Below are 20,214 nucleotides of genomic sequence, written 5' to 3' on the forward strand. Positions count from 1 at the left end.
GAAATAATAAGAAAAACATGAAATGGCTCAGCGATTTACTGCAGAGCAAGTACTGAACGCAATCAAATATGACTGTAACTGTTACAGGATGAATCTGGTGAAGCTGTTAGCGATCGAAATATTGATTTTGAAGATGTTGGAAATTATATAGTTTTGAGAATACGTTTGAGATCGCGAATGGGCTCATATTTGTGACCTCAAACATAAAACTAGCCCATTATTTGCTGAATTTACTGGGAAATGAGCTCTGACGAGGACAGTAATGATGGCATAAAACATCTGCTCAAACGGAGCCCTTTCAAGCTCCAAAAGGTAACAAAGTATGCTTTATTTTATTCTTCTGTAATTGTTACTCTAATATCAGAGGAGTTTTATACTATCACGACAGGCAGAGATCCTTCCGTGTTAGATATAGATCTGGGTCGATAAAGACCCGAATATGTAAGAATGATTGGCGAAACAGTCATGCATTTAAGGGTTAAATGTACTGGCGAAGAGATAAACATGGCGGACTGTGTACAGCTCACTCAGGGGAGGAGCTAAGATAATAGGGCAGATTTCGTCGCCAGTCATGGGCGGGGCCTGTTTCAATGTGATGTCACATTGGAGTACATTCCTGGACAGCTCGTTTTGAGACACTGTTTCAGATTTATGGGGAACATAACACAGTGAATGGATTTTTACCACAATAGGGTGGTTGTATACACACACTGTGGACACATAAATATGTTCAAAAACAATATAAAAGTGAATTTTGCATAATAGGTCCCCTTTAAATTGGGCACTGTGTTTTAGAACGTCGTGTCATGCGCGAGATGCTGCGAAAAACACAAGTGCAGTGGTCAAAGACATCAATCTAAAGTGTGCTTAAATAGAAAAAAAATGGAAAATGCAAAAACATGTTCTGTGTGAATGATACCATACGTTTATGGTATTTTTTGTCATTTTAGAGTTTGACAGCTCTAGTCCATATTTATTGTATTAAAAAGAGTGAAAATGATGTTCTTCAAAAAATCACTTTTTGTATAAACCACAACTCAGAATTAATTAATTGAAGTAAATAATGGCAGAATTTAAATTTTTGGTTGCACTACCCCTTTGAGTTTCTTCTGAACTATCCAACAAAACAAAGCTGAATTAAATGAGATATAATTAGGGAATAGTAATTCCATTCGTGCTGCTTAGTTAGTGACTTGCATTAAGGAGAAAGAGCTGAAAAAATATGTAATGATATTCCTCCCTAGTTGCTTGTTTGTGTTTATGTCTAGGAGCCGAGCAAAGCAGCAGGACGATAAGGGAGAAAAACGACAGCGCACACTGTGGCGTCAGGAGCACAGAGACGTCTATAAACTAAAAGAAGCACTGCACTGTCGGAATATGACAGCCAATCCATCAGGGAAATGGAAGCTCTGTCTACTGCACCAAGGAGAGAGTGGCCAGAACTTTTATAAATAGTCACGCATTTTTAAGGGAAATTGAAAGTTGTCAGACATATGCTTTCCAGTCTTTCTGTTGATCATCCAAGTGGCCGCGTTGGCTGAATATGATTGAAACATCAAAGCATACAAAGTAGGAAGGTTGAAGGCTACATGGGACATAGGCTAGTGCATGGAAGGACACGTAGGATGATTTTATTTGTGGCCTTCTGTCTTAGAGCAGGGTTTTCCAAACGGGAGTTGATGAATAGTTAATAATTAATTAAATCGAATGTAACATTAAAACTAACAAATGGGGCTGCACAATTAATCTAAATTAAACTGAAAATGCTATATATCTTATCAAATTGTTGTACTAGTGAAGAGCGACACTGTGTTCATTTACATGCATGCAGCTTATAATGGAGCAGCTATTACTTTGTGTTCCCTTACAAAAGTTTTGCATTCAAGAAACATTGTGTTCCCTCGCAAAAGTTTTGTGTTCCCCGAGAAACTTTGCGTGCGCTCGCAAAGAACTCAAAAGTTTTGCAAGTGAACACAAACATTTTGAAAGTTTTGAAAGTTTATCATGGGAATGCAAAACATTAAGACACAATTTTTCTCAATCTCATTTTTTTACGAGTTTAACATGCATTTGGGAATTAAACGTGCGCTAGGTTTACCTTATTTGCATTCACATAATATTTGCATAATTTCAGATTTTTTTTTTGGACAGAAAAACACTTACTATATATATTGTGTGTTTACTTGCCATGCGACTATTAACAGACAACAGAGAACCATGAACCATGTCATTAAATTATTAAAATATTAACCTTACACCGTGTCCTAACCAGACGCAATGTGATGCCGCGACACGCAATAAAAGGTATAATTTCCATGTTAATCGGAGTTTTTGTCCTAACTAGTCGCAAAGGCGATACGCGACGATTCTATAGTAACGGTTTCTATTTTTCTGAGACGTCGCGGCTGGAAAAACACTTGTATGATAATGATAATCCCACGTGCTGTTTATGTGCTTTATTTAATGTTAAAAGCGTCTAATGTGAGTTTGAATATCATTTTGTGTGTCTGTTATTGCCGTACTGAAAGCAACAATGGACAATTCACCTCAGATCTTCGAAACAAATAAAAGGAAACATGAACGTTCAAATTGTCAACTCATTGTGAACAGACAAATGTATTCTTCAACAAAGATTGTTTCAGTAACTCAGTATGTATTTTTTAATAATGTTAAAATGTAATATTTATGAATTTGATTATGTACTTTCGTTGAGAGTGCCGGGAATTGGCCGAGAGAGCCCGCCCACGCGCTCTTCTGATTGGATATTTTATTGACTTTATCGCATCTCATAGTCGTGTTGCGACTCTGGTGTGGACAGACAAATTGTTTGTCGCTGGAATCTTATTGCATCGCGTCTAGTTAGAACACGGTGTTACACCGTGTCTACACCGGACGCGACAGTTGTCGTGTCACGCCGCAGCAGCTTGGCTGTCTACACTTGACGCGACAATGCGGAATGTGGAAGTCTTTTTTTGTTTATAACGTTGTTTTTTTTTTGTTTTTTTACAATTCAGCCAGGAAGTGAGGACAACCAGGCACAATATGGTCCCGGGATACAGCTGGTCAAGATAAAATAGAATCAGGGTCTAGACATAGTCAAGAAAAGGTAAAAATGTCAGGATGTTTTCTTCATTTTGTCAAGAGACACCCAACATGGTTGCTATCTCAGATACAAATTCTCAAATTCAATCAAAACTTCCATTCAGAACATGAGGGCTTTGAGTTTTTATATATATAAAAAAATAAATTAAAAAACCCCGGAAACGATCAATGAGGATACAAAAATGAAATTCAAATTTAACTTCAAAGAGGAAACACAGTGTATCTAATTCAAAGAATACCAGAGTGAAATAGGCAGGAGAGGCAGTTGATTAAAACTGAATATCAGAATATGTAGACGTGTTAGGCAGACTTTTGAGAATGCATGTTAAAGAGAAGTACCCGGAGGCTCGGGGCAAAATATGTTACATGGACGAGTGGTCATCCTTTCATCTGTGCATGGGCAGCGAGACCTATGCTATTAACCTCATCAAAACTAGCATGGCCTGCAAGTCAAACATCATGCCATGTCCCAAGGAATGTTTCACACTGTTCTTTTTGGACAACTGAGCCCACATAAAAAAAAAAGAGTTTAACTTTGAAGTAACTGCTGAAAAGCCCTGACTGCAAATTAGCAGAAGGTTTTAGATAAAGGAATTCCTGAAAATTAGCATCATCGCATGGGAGTCATTATGTTTAACGACTGCCCTGTGTAATGGTTGAAGCAATGTTATAGCAATGTAAAACTCATTTCTGTGCAGACTATAATACAAATAGCATACGTTTCTGTTTTCCACTCAAATTCATATCGCCTCTACAGTCTCCAGACCTACACATCATTAGGGCTGGAAACAAGAAAAGGTTATTATTCAGAGTGTACTTAATTCTCAGAGCCGGTACTGGTGCCGAAGAAATATTTCTTCCTCAAAAGATTGTTATTAGAGCCAAAAAGGTCCCATTTAGAGTCCCATTCTTAAATGAAACTCATTGAAAGGAAAGTTCTAGAGCATAAATTTCCAACTCATACACCAGTACATTCATGCAGTTGTTGTTTTTTTGTTTTTTAGATGAAGAACATAAACTCTTCTGATTGCCATACTTCTTAATGAGCTTTTTATTTATCTATATTGTGTGTATAGATCCATACAGTATGCAACATGAATATAATCATGCATTGTCCTGCTATGTAATAACACAACTTTCTTATGTCAGGCGCCAAAGGAGATGTTTACCAGACAGACAGTATGAGCTGCTCTCTTTCATACAGTGAAAGGACCATGATAAAAGTTCCTTATGATTCATACACCATATTCCAAGTCTTCTGAAGCCACACGGTAGCTCCGTGCGAGAAACAAAGGGTGAGTAAATGATGACAGAATTTTCATTTTCGGGTGATCTATTCCTTTAATAGCCGTGTTTTGCTCGGATGAGCTCCATGCTAATCATTTCGACAGCTTTCACAAGAATATTTCTTAACTTCTCTTTGCCAATTAATTTCAAGCATTACGGTTTCCAATTGAATAAAGGATTGTGCATTGGTATAGATTGTCTCTTTCCTAAGGAGTAAATAATCATATCTAAAATGACGATTAAATTAGCGCAGCCCTGCACACGGAGGGTGACATTAAGATAACACGAGATAACATCTCCACACAGGGGCAATGTGTTTGTAATCAAATTCACTCAATTTCAGCCACACGCTCCAGTGAAAGAGTTCGCGAGGAAAAGCAATGGGCACCTCAGCAAAGATAAACGATGGCCAACGTGGTATGATTTACACCATATGAATGGATAAATATTTCAATTTAAATGCAAAACATTAAAGTGGCGGAGGCAGTCGATCAATGCGAGCATTCCGTAACATACTTCTTTAGGGTTCATAAATAATAGCCCATGCAATTACTTCTCTTCAAATGAGGTTTTAAAGCTGGCGTAGCACAGTACGTCTTTATAGTAATGTTTGTATTTCCTAAACCTTGTGTTATTCTTGTTCTTAATGTAATTGCTTCTGTCTTTTGCCTCATCAAGCTGACAGATATCTGCAGCAGAACAGTTTCTCAAGATCTCCGTGCGACTCCTCTGTGGGTTTCTTCATTTACAGCCTCTCAGCCCATCACTGATTTTGTCACTTTATTAGATACTGAATAGTCCTGATGTAAACTTAAAACAGTGATTAAAGTGTCTTTTATAATAAAGATACTTCATATTTTAATTCATTGTTTGTAATCTGATATTTAGTCAATCTGAACTTTACCATTTCTCGAGTTTTAAGGTCCCAGACCGGAATTCAGTATGTTCAGTATATATTATGAGATATTATTTGAATTTAAAACAACTTTTTTTCTATTTTAATATATTTTAAAGGGGACATATCATGAAAATCTGACCTTTTCCATGTTTAAGTGCTTTAATCGGGTCCCCGGTGCATCTACCAACCTAGAAAACTTGAAAAAGGACAACCAGTAACTTTAGGTAACTAAAGTAAGCCTTTCTGTGCAAGCATGTGAAACAAAGGAGCCACACAGAACGATTTTGCTCCCCTAGTGACGTAGGAAGGGGATCTTATTGTAATATTACCGCCCCATAATCTGCTCGTTTCCACCCACAGTGCCGCCATTTTGTTTTCGCAAGCGACAACGGTGTACCGGTTTCCACTTCTTCAGAGAAGGAAGAGTTGTTGTAGTAGAGTGTTGTTGCCATGCCATCATTTTACGCCGGACTGCTTCCCAAACGAGGGTCAATTCAATGCTTGCACAAAAGATTAACATGACGGTGCATGCTAGTCAATGAGTTGAATCAATTCCACAGCAACTACATAAATTAATCCACTAACCGTTCAGAAACGTCCAGATGCATTCTAAAAGTTGTAACTTCTTCCTGAGTCTCTCCATCAGTGTCCGACTCCGGTTTGAACAATGTACTGAACATTGTTACTGACAGTTATCATTTTGGCTGCGTGAGATTCTCCAGCTTTGTTGTTATTGAGCAACCAAAGCACGCGCTATTAAAGCTCCGCCCTCTTCTGGAAAGGGGGGCCGGGAGCAGCAGCTCATTTGCATTTAAAGGGACACACAAAATGGCGTGTTTTTGTTCACACCCAAATAGGGGCAAATTTGACAAGCTATAATAAATGATCTGTGGGGTATTTTGAGCTGAAACTTCACAGACACATTCTGGGGACACCAGAGACTTATATTGCATCTTGTAAAAGGGGCATTATAGGTCCCCTTTAAAATGTCATTTATTCCTGTGATGATAAAACAGCCATTACTCCAGTCTGCAGTGTCACATGATCCTTCAGAAATCATTCTAATATGCTGATTTGCTGCTCAAGAAAAATGTATTATTATTGTCAATGTTGAAAATAGTCAATGTTGCTTAATATTTTGTGGAAACCGTAATACTTTTTTTTTCTTTGGTGAATAGAACATTCAAAAGAACAGCATTTATTTGAAATATATATTTTTGTAACATTATAAATGGCTTTACTGTCACTTTTGATCAGTTTAATGCATCTTAAAAGTATTAATTTCTTTTAAAAAATACTGTAAATGCAACCAATAATACATTCTGCAATATACAACAAGGTGTGAATTGCACCATTCATATTAGATGCAGAATAATGCTAATAAAATACAGCCCATTTCAAATTTCAGAAAAAAAGAAGAAGAAAAAAGAATTACTGACAGAAATGTGCTGCCGCACAATCATAGTCACCTTGGCTAATATGAAGCATTCATTTAATTCATTGGCAATATCACGTCATCTACAATGGAAAACGCTGGCAATAGAATGACACTGATGATGACGATGATGCTTATGATGATATTCGAAAAGTGTTTTGATGCCAAGGGATAAAAAACGGTGGCTTTCCAGCACAATACAGTGCCATTTGTCATCGGGCAAGGACAGTCGTAATCATCCCTTGTGCGTGCCTTTCCCCATCAGTCTTCCCCTCGCTGAGTATCAGGATCAATCTAGGCTCATTTATTTTAATCGTCTCCTGTTTGCTAAACTGGCAAAGTCAACAGAGGACGACAAAAACAAGCCTCGCTCTCAAAACAAGCCAAAAACAGTCATTTCCCAGTCTCATAACATGCTCTTGTTATTCTGCAAATGTATGGTTGTTTTAAGATTTGTTTTAATCTTAGAAATGTGTCATTTTAGTGTTTCCACTGATGTTTAGTTAAATTTAGTTAATTATATCTTTCTTCTAGAAACTTGTTAGCGGAAAAAATAATCATTTGAGAGTAATTTGAGAATAAAGACTACTGAATTCTGACTACTGAATTCAATGAACTTGTTTCTCAGCCACTGATGAAGAATGATCTTTATGCAAATGTGTGCATACAGTATAACCACCATGATGGGACTGTCTGTTGACCTATTTGTTTGACCTAAAACTTACAATAATCATGAAAAACAGACCTACCTGAGACCTACCTAACCAAAAGAAAGCTGCTCACTTCACATTTCACTGTAATTGTTTTATTTTTCAACTTTTCAAACCTAATGGCCCTCAGTCCTGGTGACCTCAGACTGGTTACATATCACTTACTGTTTCATCATACTCATTCGATGACATAGAAGTAAGCATTTATATCATGCTATTTATACTTATTTTATTTGTAGTAACATTTATAGACCTTATGCGCCAGAGAAACAAGCACGTTAGCGAAAGTTATCAAGGGCATTATAATGTTTTTAATGCAGATGTCATAAATGTTAGTAGATCAGGAAGATTTTAAAACCAGTGGTTCATTCACAAATCTGTAAGATCTTACCTTCATGCTGTGGAAATACAAACCGGTATAGTGACAAATTGGGTCCCCCTCCCCAAAATCGGGTCTCCATTAGGACCCCACGTGATCCCATTGCTAGCCTACTCTCTTTAGCTCCTGTTTACAATTCCTACAAAATCATGTTATGTTAAATGCTGTTTCAACTACGTTATAATGACCATTTATGTCTGCATTAGCTAGCTTAAAGGGTTAGTTTACCCAAAAATGAAAATTCTGTCATTTATTACTCACACTCATGCCGTTCCACACCCGCAAGACTTTCGTTAATCTTCGGAACGCAAAATGAGATATTTTTGTCAAATTCCGATGGCTCCGTGAGGCCTGCATAGGGAGCAATGACATTTCCTCTCTCAAGATCCATAAAGGTGCTAAAAACATATTTAAATCAGTTCATGTGTGTACAGTGGTTCAATATTAATATTATAAAGTGACGCGAATACTTTTGGTGTGCCAAGAAACAAAAAACAAAATTACAACTTATATAGTGATGGCCGATTTCAAAACACTGCTTCAGGAAGCTTCGGAGCATTATGAATCAGCGTGTCAAATCCGCGGTTCGGAGCGCCAAAGTCACGTGATTTCAGCAGTTTGGTGGTTTGACACGCGATCCGAATCATGATTCGACACAAAAGATTCATAACGCTCCGAAGCTTCCTGGAGTAGTGTTTTGAAATCTGCCATCCCTAAATAAGTCGTTATTTTGTTTTTTGGCACACCAAAAATATTCTTGTCGCTTTATAGTATTAATATTGAACCACTGTACTCACATTAACTTTTTTAAATATGTTTTTAGTACATTAATGGATCTTGAGAGAGGAAATGTCATTGCTGGCTATGCAGGCCTCACTGAGCCATCAAATTTCAACAAAAATATCTTAATTTGTGTTCCAAAGATTAATGAAGGTCTTACGGGTGTGGAACGACACGAGGGTGAGTAATAAATGACAGAAATTTCATTTTTGGGTGAACTAACCCTTTAAGTACTAGCATAACATACAGATACCCGAATAGCCTGCATTTGCACTTACCTTATGTATTCACAGTCATCTTTAAGGTAATTATGTGTTAAATTAAGTGTTAAATGTCCAAATATTTCAGTTATAAATAAAACAAATTAATGATGTTCAATTATTCACAGTTAATCAAGTGTAAAAAATTACATTCAATTGGTTTTATTTTAAAATGTTAAAATTACCTTATTAAATCACAAACTACGACGCAAAATGTAATCAATGTGGTTGTGGAAATAAAGCATTTGGTGAAGTCTTTCTCTGGTATTTCTCTCTGGTGTGACTAGCTGCCCGAACTGATGCGGCGGTTGCTATGGTTTCCAACTCCCACTTGGTGAGCTGAACGTCAGCACAATGTGTACACGTGATACGCAATATTGTGTACGTATTACGCAGAACATGAGCTGAAGAGGCGTTCGTTGTACCTTTGTCCAAGCTATCCAAACGCGAATATCCCATAAAGTGAGTAATCCTCGCTGTTATATTATACATTTTGAAAGAGAAAAAATAGCACAACAGAATCACTATCAGAATTTGCAACATGCGTTGTGAAATAAGATAAACACGCGTTAATAGTTAGCATGAGGCTACTGCTGTTTTAGCTTGCTGGCTAACTGTTGTGAAGTTCCTCTCTCTATCAAACACATATTATGTCAAAGAAATATCAGCAGTTCTACGCATTTTCCACCTTATGTTAGATTATAGAGCACTGTGTGTTTTCGTCTCACTAGGAAACTAGCTGCTATAGCCAGCTTGAAAAAATAAACAGACTTGTGTTTCTCTGTAAGCTGCCGTGACAGCATCTTAGGGCTATAGAGCTGTGATGCATGTTTAGCCAACATGATGTGTGAGTGAACTGAACTGCAGTTTACACGATTTTGAGACAGACAGACACGGTCTGTCGTCATTTGTAATTAGACTTGGGGATACATTTTTTTTTATATCTGTGCGCGTGTATATATATACACACACACAGCTCAGCGTAAATGAGTACACCCCCTTTGAAAAATAACATTAAAAAAAAAACCTCAATGAACACACAAACAATTTCCAAAATGTTGACAAGACTAAGTTTAATATAACATCTGTTTAACTTATAACGTGAAAGTAAGGTTAATATTATAACTTAGATTACACATTTTTCAGTTTTACTCAAATTAGGGTGATGCAAAAATGAGTACACACCACAACAAAAACTACTACATCTAGTAGTTTGTATGGCCGCCATGATTTTTAATGACAGCACCAAGTCTTCTAGGCATGGAATGAACAAGCTGGCAACATTTTGCAACATCTATCTTTTTCCGTTCTTCAAGAATGACCTCTTTTAGAGACTGGATGCTGGATGGAGAGTGATGCTCAACTTGTCTCTTCAGAATTCCCCATAGGTGTTCGATTGGGTTCAGATCAGGAGCCAGTGAATCACTTAGATGTGCGTTTAGGATCATTGTCATGTTGGAAAAGTGCACGACGACCAAGGGCACAGAGTGATGGTAGCATCTTCCCTTTCATGATGCCATCAATGAAATGCAGCTCCCCGACACCAGCAGCACTCATGCAGCTCCACATAAGGACACTGCCACCACCATGTTTCACTGTAGGCACCATGCATTTTTCTCTGTATTCCTCACCTTTACGACACCATACAGTTTTGAAGCCATCAGTTCCAAAAACATTTATCTTGGTCTCATCACTCCAGAGTCCCAGTAGTCTTCATCTTTGTCAGCATGGGCCCTGGCAAACTCTAGGCAGGCTTTTTTGCGCCCCGGGCTTTAGGAGAGGCTTCTTTCGTGGACGGCACCCATGCATGCCATTCCTCTGCAGTGTACGCCGTATTGTGTCACGGGAAATAGTCACCCCAGTTTGGCTTTCTACTTCTTTAGATAACTGCAGTGAACTTCCATGATGATTTTCTTCAACCCTTCTCATCAGAAGACGCTCCTGTCGAGGTGTTAACTTCCGTGGACGACCTGGATGTCTCTGAGATGGTTGCAGTTCCATCTTTTTTTAAATTTTTGTACCACTTTTGCTACAGTATTCTGACTGATAAGTAAAGCTTTGCTGATCTTCTTGTAGTCTTCACATTTCTGGTGTAAAGAAATTATTTTCTTTCTCAGGTCTTGTGACATTTCTCTTCCATGTGGTGCCATTGCTGACAGCATGAAATGGGAAGGGGTTTTAACACCCTTTTATAGTCAACTGTCTGCTGGACACCTGTGTAATGAATAATTAGACTCACCTGTGGTTGAATTCTTGTTAAATTATACATTTGTAGTCTAAAATTTAGCTTTGCTCCAGAGACTTTCAGTGGGGTGTACTCATTTTTGCATCACCCTAATTTGAGTAAAACTGAAAATTTAGTTCTCTAAGTTATATTATTAACCGTACTTTCATGTTATAAGTTAAACAGATGCTATATAAAACTTAGTCTTGTCAACATTTTGGAAATAGTTTTTGTGTTCATTGAGATATTGTTTAAAATGTTACTTTTCAAAGGGGGTGTACTCATTTACGCTGAGCACTGTATATAAGCTTTATTTCAATCAACATTTTTACACAGATTTAAATGTAATTTATTATGCAAGTATACAATAAATTTAAATCTCACTCTTTATCTAGTGGATCGGGGGTCAAAGCGGCGGCAGGTGAAGCCTTTGGCTGACTCTCTGCTGGATGCTCTGGACTATGACAGCTCAGATGACAGTGATTTTGAAGTTGGAGATGCATCAGGTAAAAAAAAGTCTCAAAACCCTTTTTTGTCACATATGTAAGTGTTAGGTGGGGAAACTGGAAAAGCGTAGCGCCAGGTCACAGTCCAAACATATACTTATACATACAGCTTCTGGTGGTGCCTAGATCCAAAGATAAAAAAAAAAAAACATGAAAGATCCACACATGAGAAAAAAGTCAAAAAAGCTCAAACTAGTTTATTTTCCATAGGCCACAAAAAGTGCAAAACATTTTCGGGATCAACCCTTCATCAGTGCCATGATTCCAAGCATACACATGTATCCATTTAAGTGTTCCATGTAAGTGTTAGGTGAAAATGTCAAAAAGTGGGATTATGGATCAGTCGGATCTGTAAAATAATGTCAGGTATTTATGGATTGAAGTCTCATGCAGTTAAAATAGTCAAAATGTAACTGATGGTTAAATGTATTTATTCATACTGCAGTCGGCCAATTTAGACTTGGGTCCCTGCTTGGGTTTTCTCACCTGTCATGAAAACAGCTGCTGAGGTGGAGATGAGACCTTCATCACCACGTGTGTCACTGTTTTTCCCCTTGCCTGTAGATTAGACCTCCTGCAATGCATTACTAACACCAGAGTCACATAAGCAATGGCTCCATATCACCATGACAGACTGGAGGTTAACGCAAAGCTATCCCATCAAGCTGCTGTCAACTAAAGTGCAGAAATGTCTGCAACCTGATAATGAAATTCTAACACTTTGACCCCTTTGGGTCTTGAAGTTTTGCTGCATGAAACTTCTTGTCAGAAATAAAATGCAGTGTCACATTATTCTGATTGGGCAATTTATCATTGCCATATGCTGTACAAAAATGATACAATGCGTTAATTATCAGCCTCACATTTATAGTTCATGGTGGTTTTAAATGCATGGTGCTTGCTCATGTTACATGAAAGGATGAGTTTTTATGTTTGTTAAATGTTCACTCAGAATTAATAACGGTTTTAATGTTGTTTTGATATTTGCTATTTGAGACGCAGCAAGGTAATGGAAAACAAATACAATAGGAAATGTATGTATTGAAATCTCAATGTGAAAAGAACTGAAAGTGACCGCAGCATCAAGGCTGCTTCGGTTCACTATATAAAAAATAAAATATACGTATAAAATATATATGACCCCACCACACAAAACTGTAACAATTATTAGAAATATTATAATATATTTTGTGATGCATATATTTAATTCTAAAAAGGTAAGAATGTGTTAAAACTATTTTATTTGTATATTGTTGTTATATTATATTTATGTTTGTAATTTTAAGTAGAACCATTCATTTTAAACCATTTATAAATTGTTGACCATTGTACATGACAACACAAGCTTGCTGTCAGAAGAGTATTTTTTGCATCACATCTGATGTATTATTGGGCACAAAATGCTGCTAAGAGCATAAGAAACTTCTTTCAGAAACATTAAAGGGGACCTATAATGCCCCTTTTTACAACATGTAATAAGTCGCTGGTGTCCCCAGAATATGTCTGTGAAGTTTCAGCTCAAAATACCCCAGAGATCATTTATTATAGCTTATAAATTTTCCCCTATTTGGGTATGAGCAAAAAAAAACACTTTTTTTTGTGTGTGTGTCCCTTTAAATGCAAATGAGCTGCTGCTCCCGGCCCCCTTTCCAGAAGACAGGCGGAGCATTAACGGCTCGCGCTTCAATTGCTCAACAACAACAAAGCTGGAGAATCTCACGCAGGCAAAATGACTATTGTCAGTAACAATGTTCAGACTTACATTGTTCATACCGGAGTCTGACACTGATGGAGAGACTCGTACATCTGGATGTTTCTGTATGGTTAGTGGATAAATTTATGGAGTTGACTTGACTTATTGAAGTTGATTCAACTTATTGAGTAGCATGTGCCGTCATGTTAATCTTTTGTGCAAATCCAGCGTTGAGTTGACCCTCATTTGTGAAGCAGTCTGGCGTAAAATGATGCAGTAGAAGCTTGTTGTAGTTCCTACCAGCCGTTTGTTGTAGTCCTTAAAAAGCGATTTCTATAAAAGGAAATATCTCCCTTTGCATTGAACTTTGAGCACCGTAACTTTGCAGATGTTTATTTATGCTCAAATAGCAACATTACACACTATTAACTAAAGCTAAACAAGTTAAATCATAATCAAGGACCCCTTTAATTTCTCATCCTTGTGTCCCAGGTTCAGAGGGCACTGGCAACGGGAGTGATGAGGAAGGCTCAAATGACACTGCTGCAGGCTCTGAGAGCGACTCTGACGCTGTTGGCTCAGCTGATGAAGAGGGTATAGATGATGAAGAGACCAAAGATTTAAATGAAGACACTGAAGAAGAAGAAAAAGCCAAGGAACAGTCTTTCTCTGAGGAGACCAGTAGCAAAGAAACAGGGGGAACCTCCAAGAATCGCAAGAAAGGAGAAAAATCCTCAGATACAGAACCAAATGGTAGTGGTACCGCCGAGGAAGGCTCAGGAGAGCCGAAAAAATGGAACCTACGACGAAACCGGCCCATGCTGGACTTTACTACGATGGAAGAGCTAAACGAAATGGATGATTATGACAGCGAGGATGACAATGACTGGAGGCCCACACAAGGGAAAAAGAAAGGTAAGGCATCATCTGGGAAGGAGAAAGAAGGGAGTGATGAAGAGGACGATGGTGGTAGTGATGAAGAGGACAACGAAGATGATGAAAACGAGTCTAGTAGTAGTGATAGTGAGGAAGAAGAGAAGAAACCAAAGAGAAAAGCAGGCAAGAACACTGGGGCGTTTGATGAGGAGGAGACCAATGACAGCCACAGCACATCCCATGGAAAGGGCAATGAGGTAAAATTTCCTCTGATATTGCACTACTGTTTAAAAGTTTGGGATCAATAAGATTAAAAAATAATATATATATATATATATATATATATATAATACTTTTATTCAGCAAGGATATGTTCAATTTATCAAAAGTGACAGTAAAGACATTTGTAATGTTACAAAATATTTCCGTTTCAAATCAGTGCTGCTCTTTCAAACTTTCTCAAATTTTAGTATTCTTTAATCAAAGAATACAAAAAATGCTTCACAGTACCACAGTTTTATAAGAAAATGAAGCAGCACAACTGTTTTTAACATTGATAATAATGGGAAATGTTTGTTGAGCAGCAAATCATCATATTAGAATGATTTCTGAAATAACGTGACACTGAAGACTGGAATAATGATGCTGAAAATTCAGCTTTGTCATCATATAAATCAATTATATTTTTAAAATATATTACAGAAAACAGATTTTAAATGGTAATGTTTCACAATATTACTGTTTTACTGTGTTTAATGAGCATAAGAGACTATCAAAAACATTTAAATACCATTTTGAATGGTATTGTATGTAAAAAAAAAAAAAAAAAAAAAATATTCTTTACGTTAATAAAGTAACTTGTCATTGTGAGATAGAACAACATCTTATTTACTTTGTTCATACTAAAAACTCTCATACTCTCCACCTTTTATGGACTTTATTGTATGTATTTAGACAGTTTTGCTGCAATCTTCCAATGATATTTTCATTATTGTTTGTTCAAATATATTTACTCATGCTGTAGATGATACTTCATGTTTGTTGTTGAGATTCAGTTATATTCCATCTTACATTTAAAGAGTTAAGTTCACTCAAATGAAAATTCTCTCATCATTTACTCTCCCCTGTGTCCTTCCAAACCCATAAAACTTTCATTCATCTTCGAAACACAAATCAAGATATTTTTATGAAATCTTTCTGAAATGATTTCTGTGCCTTCGTAGACAGCTACACAACTACTACTTTAATGCTTCAAAAAGATAATTTTTGTTAAGATTGTAAAACTAATCCATGTTGAATTGAATGGTTTAGTCCAAATTTTCGAAAGAGACTCGATTGCTTCATATGATGAACAGATTGAACTTAGGCTTTTATTCACATATAAACATTTATCAACGCACACATTGCTTGATGTGCGAGAACCAAAGAGGTTCAATTTTGTGTGTTACGCAGCACGTTTGAGCAAGAACCAATTTTTTTTTTTGTTCTTACGCATCAAGCAAGTATGTTTGAGCTTCATTTTATGTTTGCTGATGAATGTGAGTAAAAGCCTAAATTAAATCCGCTCTTCATAAAAAGTGATCGAGTCTCTTCAGAAAATTCAGACTAAAATGCTGAATTCATATGGATTAATTTTACAATCTCTATGAACTTTTTGAAGCGAAAAGTTAGTTGCATGGATTGTCAATGGAGGGACAGAAATCTCTCAGATTTCATTTTGTTTCAATGTTCTTACATTGGGGGGGGGGGGTGTGAACTAATCCTTTAATACAAATAACTTTACAAAGTACCGTTCAGATTTGATTTATTAATAAACTAGCCATCTGTCTCCATCATTTACTGAAATCTGGCATACGTGTGCCCTATTTTTCACATTTAGTCCAATCGAATAGCTGAGCTATTTGCTACTTGTTTAAATTTGTCCAAAAGTTTAGTTGTATGAAAAGGAACCAGCTTGGAATTCTCAGATGCAATTGTATTATTGTGCATTTAGGCAAGCAATCAGATAATCCAGTCATTGGCTCACATAGCATCAGATTGTTGATACAAAAGAGCAATTCTTGTGAATGGGCTTATCTGAGAACTTCAGTTTATAGGATTGGCTAATCTTCCAATCTCAGAGGTGGAATTAGAGCAGAAGTTTTTGAGTGGCTTTACTTTTTTGTCTCAGGTTTTTTTCTACACTGATCCGAGAACTTTTTTCAGAGGAAGATATTTGGACTTTGTAGAGGACGCTAGTCCTATCAGTTGTAGCATCCTTTACTAGAGTTGGACTGCTAAGTTATCCGTTGCTTCCTCAGGACTCTTTGTTGGAGCGGCCCCAGACCTGGAGCTCCCAGCGGATGGAGCACATCCTTATCTGCTGCGTGTGTCTGGGAGACAACAGCGAAGATGCGGATGAGATCATCCAGTGTGACAACTGTGGCGTGACCGTGCATGAAGGTAAAAGCCCACACTCTGCCACCTGTCACCGAAAACTCAGCTCAAATATTGATCTCAAATGTTTGCACAAAGTTTCGAAAAATGAGTTTTAGAATATATTTCAATATTCAGTTCCTCGTTTTGCAGCGCAGAGCCTGATCTAACTTGGACAAAATAACTTAAAGGTGCACTCACTTTTAAAAATGTAAAGGTTTTACATATAGAAATGCTGAGTAATATGATGTATACTCGCATGAGAATACATGCAATAGAATGCCATCCAATTCATGCAAATGTCATGCAGCCGAGTTACTAATAATAATCAGAATTATTAGTTACATTTACAATAGAATGTCCAAACCACTGGTTTACTATTGGAACAAATTAGAACACGTACATTTTAGGTAGTTATTTTCCAGTTAGATAAGAATAAAAGGCAATATTTCCGTTCCTCGCAAGTTTGTTGTGAAACTTGTCGTGGCATGCACTTGTCTTGCGTCCGTACACCAGATTGCATTGTCAAGCCAGCGTGAGGAGAATAAACACAGAATGGAGAGTGATCTTCATCATCCCACATTATTAGCTCATTGTGACTCTGACTCGTTGGAAACAAAAATCAATTACGCTTTAAACCGTCTTTTAGCAGTGGCCGTCTCATTCAGACAGGCCCACTTAACACCAGCCGGGCAGGCTGGATCAATGTGTCACCACTAATTTTCAATTACTCACTGATTTATTTCTTTAATTATTTATTTGCTGGTTGTTTTTTACTGATGTTCTGTTGATTTGCTGAAGCCTCACAGGTAGTTCTACACTAGAGGGAAAAAAGTAGAAGCTTGTTCTGCTTGAATGCATTGAGGTTTTATGAGATTCGATTTTGTGCACATATTTTAGGTATGATTGGAAATTACCATAAATAAATCAGCTTTTAACAAACTAATTAAAAACATTTGGCTGGTCATATGATCTCAGTGTACATTGATCTCAATTGACAAGATCACTGTTGTGCTGCGTAATATTTTTTGTAGAAACCTTGATTCATTTTTGTTCTTTGATGAATAGAAAGTTAGAAACAACAGCATTATTTGAAATATAAAACTTTTGTAACATTATGAATGTCTTTACTGTCACTTTTGATCAATTTAATGTGTCATTGCTGAATAAAAGTATACATTTCTTTCAAAAAAAAAAAAAAAAAACTCAAAACATTTGAAAGGAAGTGAATATATATTTTTTTCTTGATATGACCCAGACAATTATTTAATGTGTTTTTTTTTTTTTTTCTTCAAAATTCACTCAGATCCTCAAAAGTTAGGGAGCATGATCCAATAGTGTTTCTGAACAACTGTTAGTATTGAGCAATTTTGCAATTTTTCAACTAAAAAAGTTTCCTTTTAAAAGCCATTGGGTCATTTTTAGCTGTCAGTGGTGTTATCTAAGTCAAATAAGCTGCACTCTCAAACTGATAGCGTGTCTGAGTTAGAAAATGGTTAAATCAGTCACTGGCTCTGCAATTCTGGTTTGAAGACACATACACAAGGGATTGGGTCCAGGCGCTCACAATCACTCCTCCCACTTTAGTGTCAGCTCACTGAAACAAGCTACTTCATAACCTAGCGGCACTGAATCAGAGGGCAACCTTGAAGCATCCAGGAGTTCTTTACCGTGCCAAGAGCAGTGTTGCGGTGTCAGCTCTTAGAGCTGCACACCTCTCAGATTCATAGACACACAAAGTCTCTCGCTCTCCGCTTCAGGAGTGAAATAGAAAGTATAAAATGCAGTGAGCCCTATAGAGGAGTGCAGAATCTCTTCTGCAGTTCTGTTGCTTCATGAGCTGTTTGAGGTTTCCTCCCTTCACTCTCTTTCTCTCTCTTTCTCAGTCCTGCTTTTGTCACTGAAGTGATAGTGGTCTAAAAAAGAATACTATATATATTGACCCTCTATGGTACGGTGTTGCCTCCAGGCAACATGGTCTATTTTAGTTTGTTTTTAATAAAATAAAGCAAGCATATCTCAGGATAGAATAACTCAAATACTAATCAATAAAAGTGTAAAAAAGACCAAAACATGACCAACAGGGGTCCATTTTGTGTCCTGTTTCAGCACGTGCACATATCGCATGACTCCATATTTTCTCCATTGAAAAGTGCTTTTTTCACTTGTTTGTAACCATTTAACCACCCACAAAAAATATGAGTCACCTTCACTGGCAAGTAAAGAAGTATTTTTTTAAGTAATTTACATTATATATCATCAAATGTTTTAGAGAAAATAACAAAAAAACTGTGTGTTGCCTCAAGGCAACATTGTACCATAATGGAATCGCATACGGCCATACAGCCATAATAGGCTTGAATACAAATGTATCATATTTGAAAGGAAAAGTTATAATTATCCAAATATGTTGGCATTTTCACATGATTTTGTAATGTACTTATAAGAATACTAATTTACATACTATATCTGCATATATTATGATCTGCACATTTTCTATAGCACTTCAGAAAGGTATAAAACACAGGTAGCACTGGCGGTTGATGAGGGTGATGATGAGGAGTTAATGAGGGGTCATACTGTAATGAGGAAGATGAAATCATAGTGACAGTCCGTCAGGGAGAGACTGAGGGTGAGAGGGAAGATGGAGATGAGGATGAAGATGGATATGATAACTTAATATAATAACATAAAGATATGATGGTTTGGTAATACTTGCGTATCCACAAACTTATAAAAATTAAATAAATTGAAAAATTATGTTTATTGATATTGTTAAAGTGTCCAATTTTAAGCAGGAATAACAACACAAATAATTTTTCCTCATTTATATCATATTGCGTACCATAGAGGGTTAAAAAGAAAAAAAAAAATTCAGGACTTTTTGAAGTGGCATGACCAAAATAGAGTCATTAACATAACAGCACATATCACGCTACAGCTGCTTTGAGTAATTTAATGGTAAGAATAAATATCACAATTTTTGCAGGATAAGATGGTTATATATTACACAACTGCACTGTAGCTAACTCAAAAAATTTGAGGTAATCAGTTACATACATTTTTTTGAGTTATGATGTCCCCAATTTTAACTAAGCAGAACTACGAAGTTTTGAGTTTGTAGTACTCATGCATGTTAATTGGTCCTACCTTGAAGAACTGAGTTAGCTAATTTATACATTTTGAATGCAATTAACATAAAATATTTAGTTTAATTAACTTTTTTATTTTGAGTTCTTGCAAATCAAATTAGTTATTTACTTTACTGTAAACCCTAATAAAATAAAATAAAAAATGCCAACTTGCTAATTTGCTAACATAGCATGGTATAGCACTTACTGAATGAGTACAGCAACTTAAAACATGTAACTTACCTGCTCTCAAACCAAGCCGCATGTTACTTGTCACCATGATGGTAACTCTCCAAAAACCCACATTAACAGAAACTCTTCTAAATTAGCATAACAAAACATTAGTCACTACTAAACCTTCCTTAACATTAATCTTGTGCAAAAAAACATCATATAACACTTAATTTTAGCATTTACTCTTCCTTTCAAGTGCCATGGGCAAATCATGCTGGGAAACAGAAATCCCAGTCCAGTTTCAGTTAAACTTAAGTTAGTCTAAATGAAAATAAATGAGATCA

At 36.6% G+C, this 20,214-nt stretch overlaps 1 protein-coding gene and 2 long non-coding RNA genes across 6 annotated transcripts in view; 2 read left to right on the forward strand and 1 right to left on the reverse strand.

The window, feature by feature from the left end:
- The first annotated feature begins 417 nt into the window (after nucleotides 1–417).
- LOC125274948 lies at nucleotides 418–5,771 on the forward strand. 2 transcript variants are annotated; one of them, XR_007186352.1, is made up of 4 exons: nucleotides 418–3,106; nucleotides 4,252–4,397; nucleotides 4,733–4,806; nucleotides 5,068–5,771. It is a non-coding gene; the product is annotated as an uncharacterized LOC125274948 (long non-coding RNA). The 2 variants fall into 2 exon arrangements; XR_007186353.1 differs by lacking the exon at nucleotides 4,733–4,806.
- A 722-nt stretch (nucleotides 5,772–6,493) lies between these two features.
- Nucleotides 6,494–9,128, reverse strand: LOC125274949. Its single transcript, XR_007186354.1, has 3 exons — nucleotides 9,037–9,128; nucleotides 8,870–8,888; nucleotides 6,494–7,950 (listed from the first exon to the last, which is right to left on the reverse strand). It is a non-coding gene; the product is annotated as an uncharacterized LOC125274949 (long non-coding RNA).
- Nucleotides 9,129–9,169: 41 nt separating this feature from the next.
- Nucleotides 9,170–20,214, forward strand: part of phf14 (PHD finger protein 14) — a 110,627-nt gene continuing 99,582 nt past the window's right edge. For 2 of the 3 annotated variants that reach the window (XM_048201523.1, XM_048201524.1), the window contains exons 1-4: nucleotides 9,171–9,313; nucleotides 11,471–11,581; nucleotides 13,767–14,407; nucleotides 16,451–16,592. In XM_048201523.1, coding sequence (XP_048057480.1) covers nucleotide 9,313; nucleotides 11,471–11,581; nucleotides 13,767–14,407; nucleotides 16,451–16,592 — 895 coding nt within the window. In that variant the 5' untranslated portion in view covers nucleotides 9,171–9,312. Of the gene's footprint in view, nucleotides 9,314–11,470; nucleotides 11,582–13,766; nucleotides 14,408–16,450; nucleotides 16,593–20,214 lie in introns of all 3 variants that reach the window. The other variant, XM_048201522.1, reaches the window with a different exon arrangement.

Source organism: Megalobrama amblycephala, linkage group LG9, assembly GCF_018812025.1.
Source record: "Megalobrama amblycephala isolate DHTTF-2021 linkage group LG9, ASM1881202v1, whole genome shotgun sequence".
In the NCBI taxonomy this organism is placed as follows: domain Eukaryota; kingdom Metazoa; phylum Chordata; class Actinopteri; order Cypriniformes; family Xenocyprididae; genus Megalobrama; species Megalobrama amblycephala.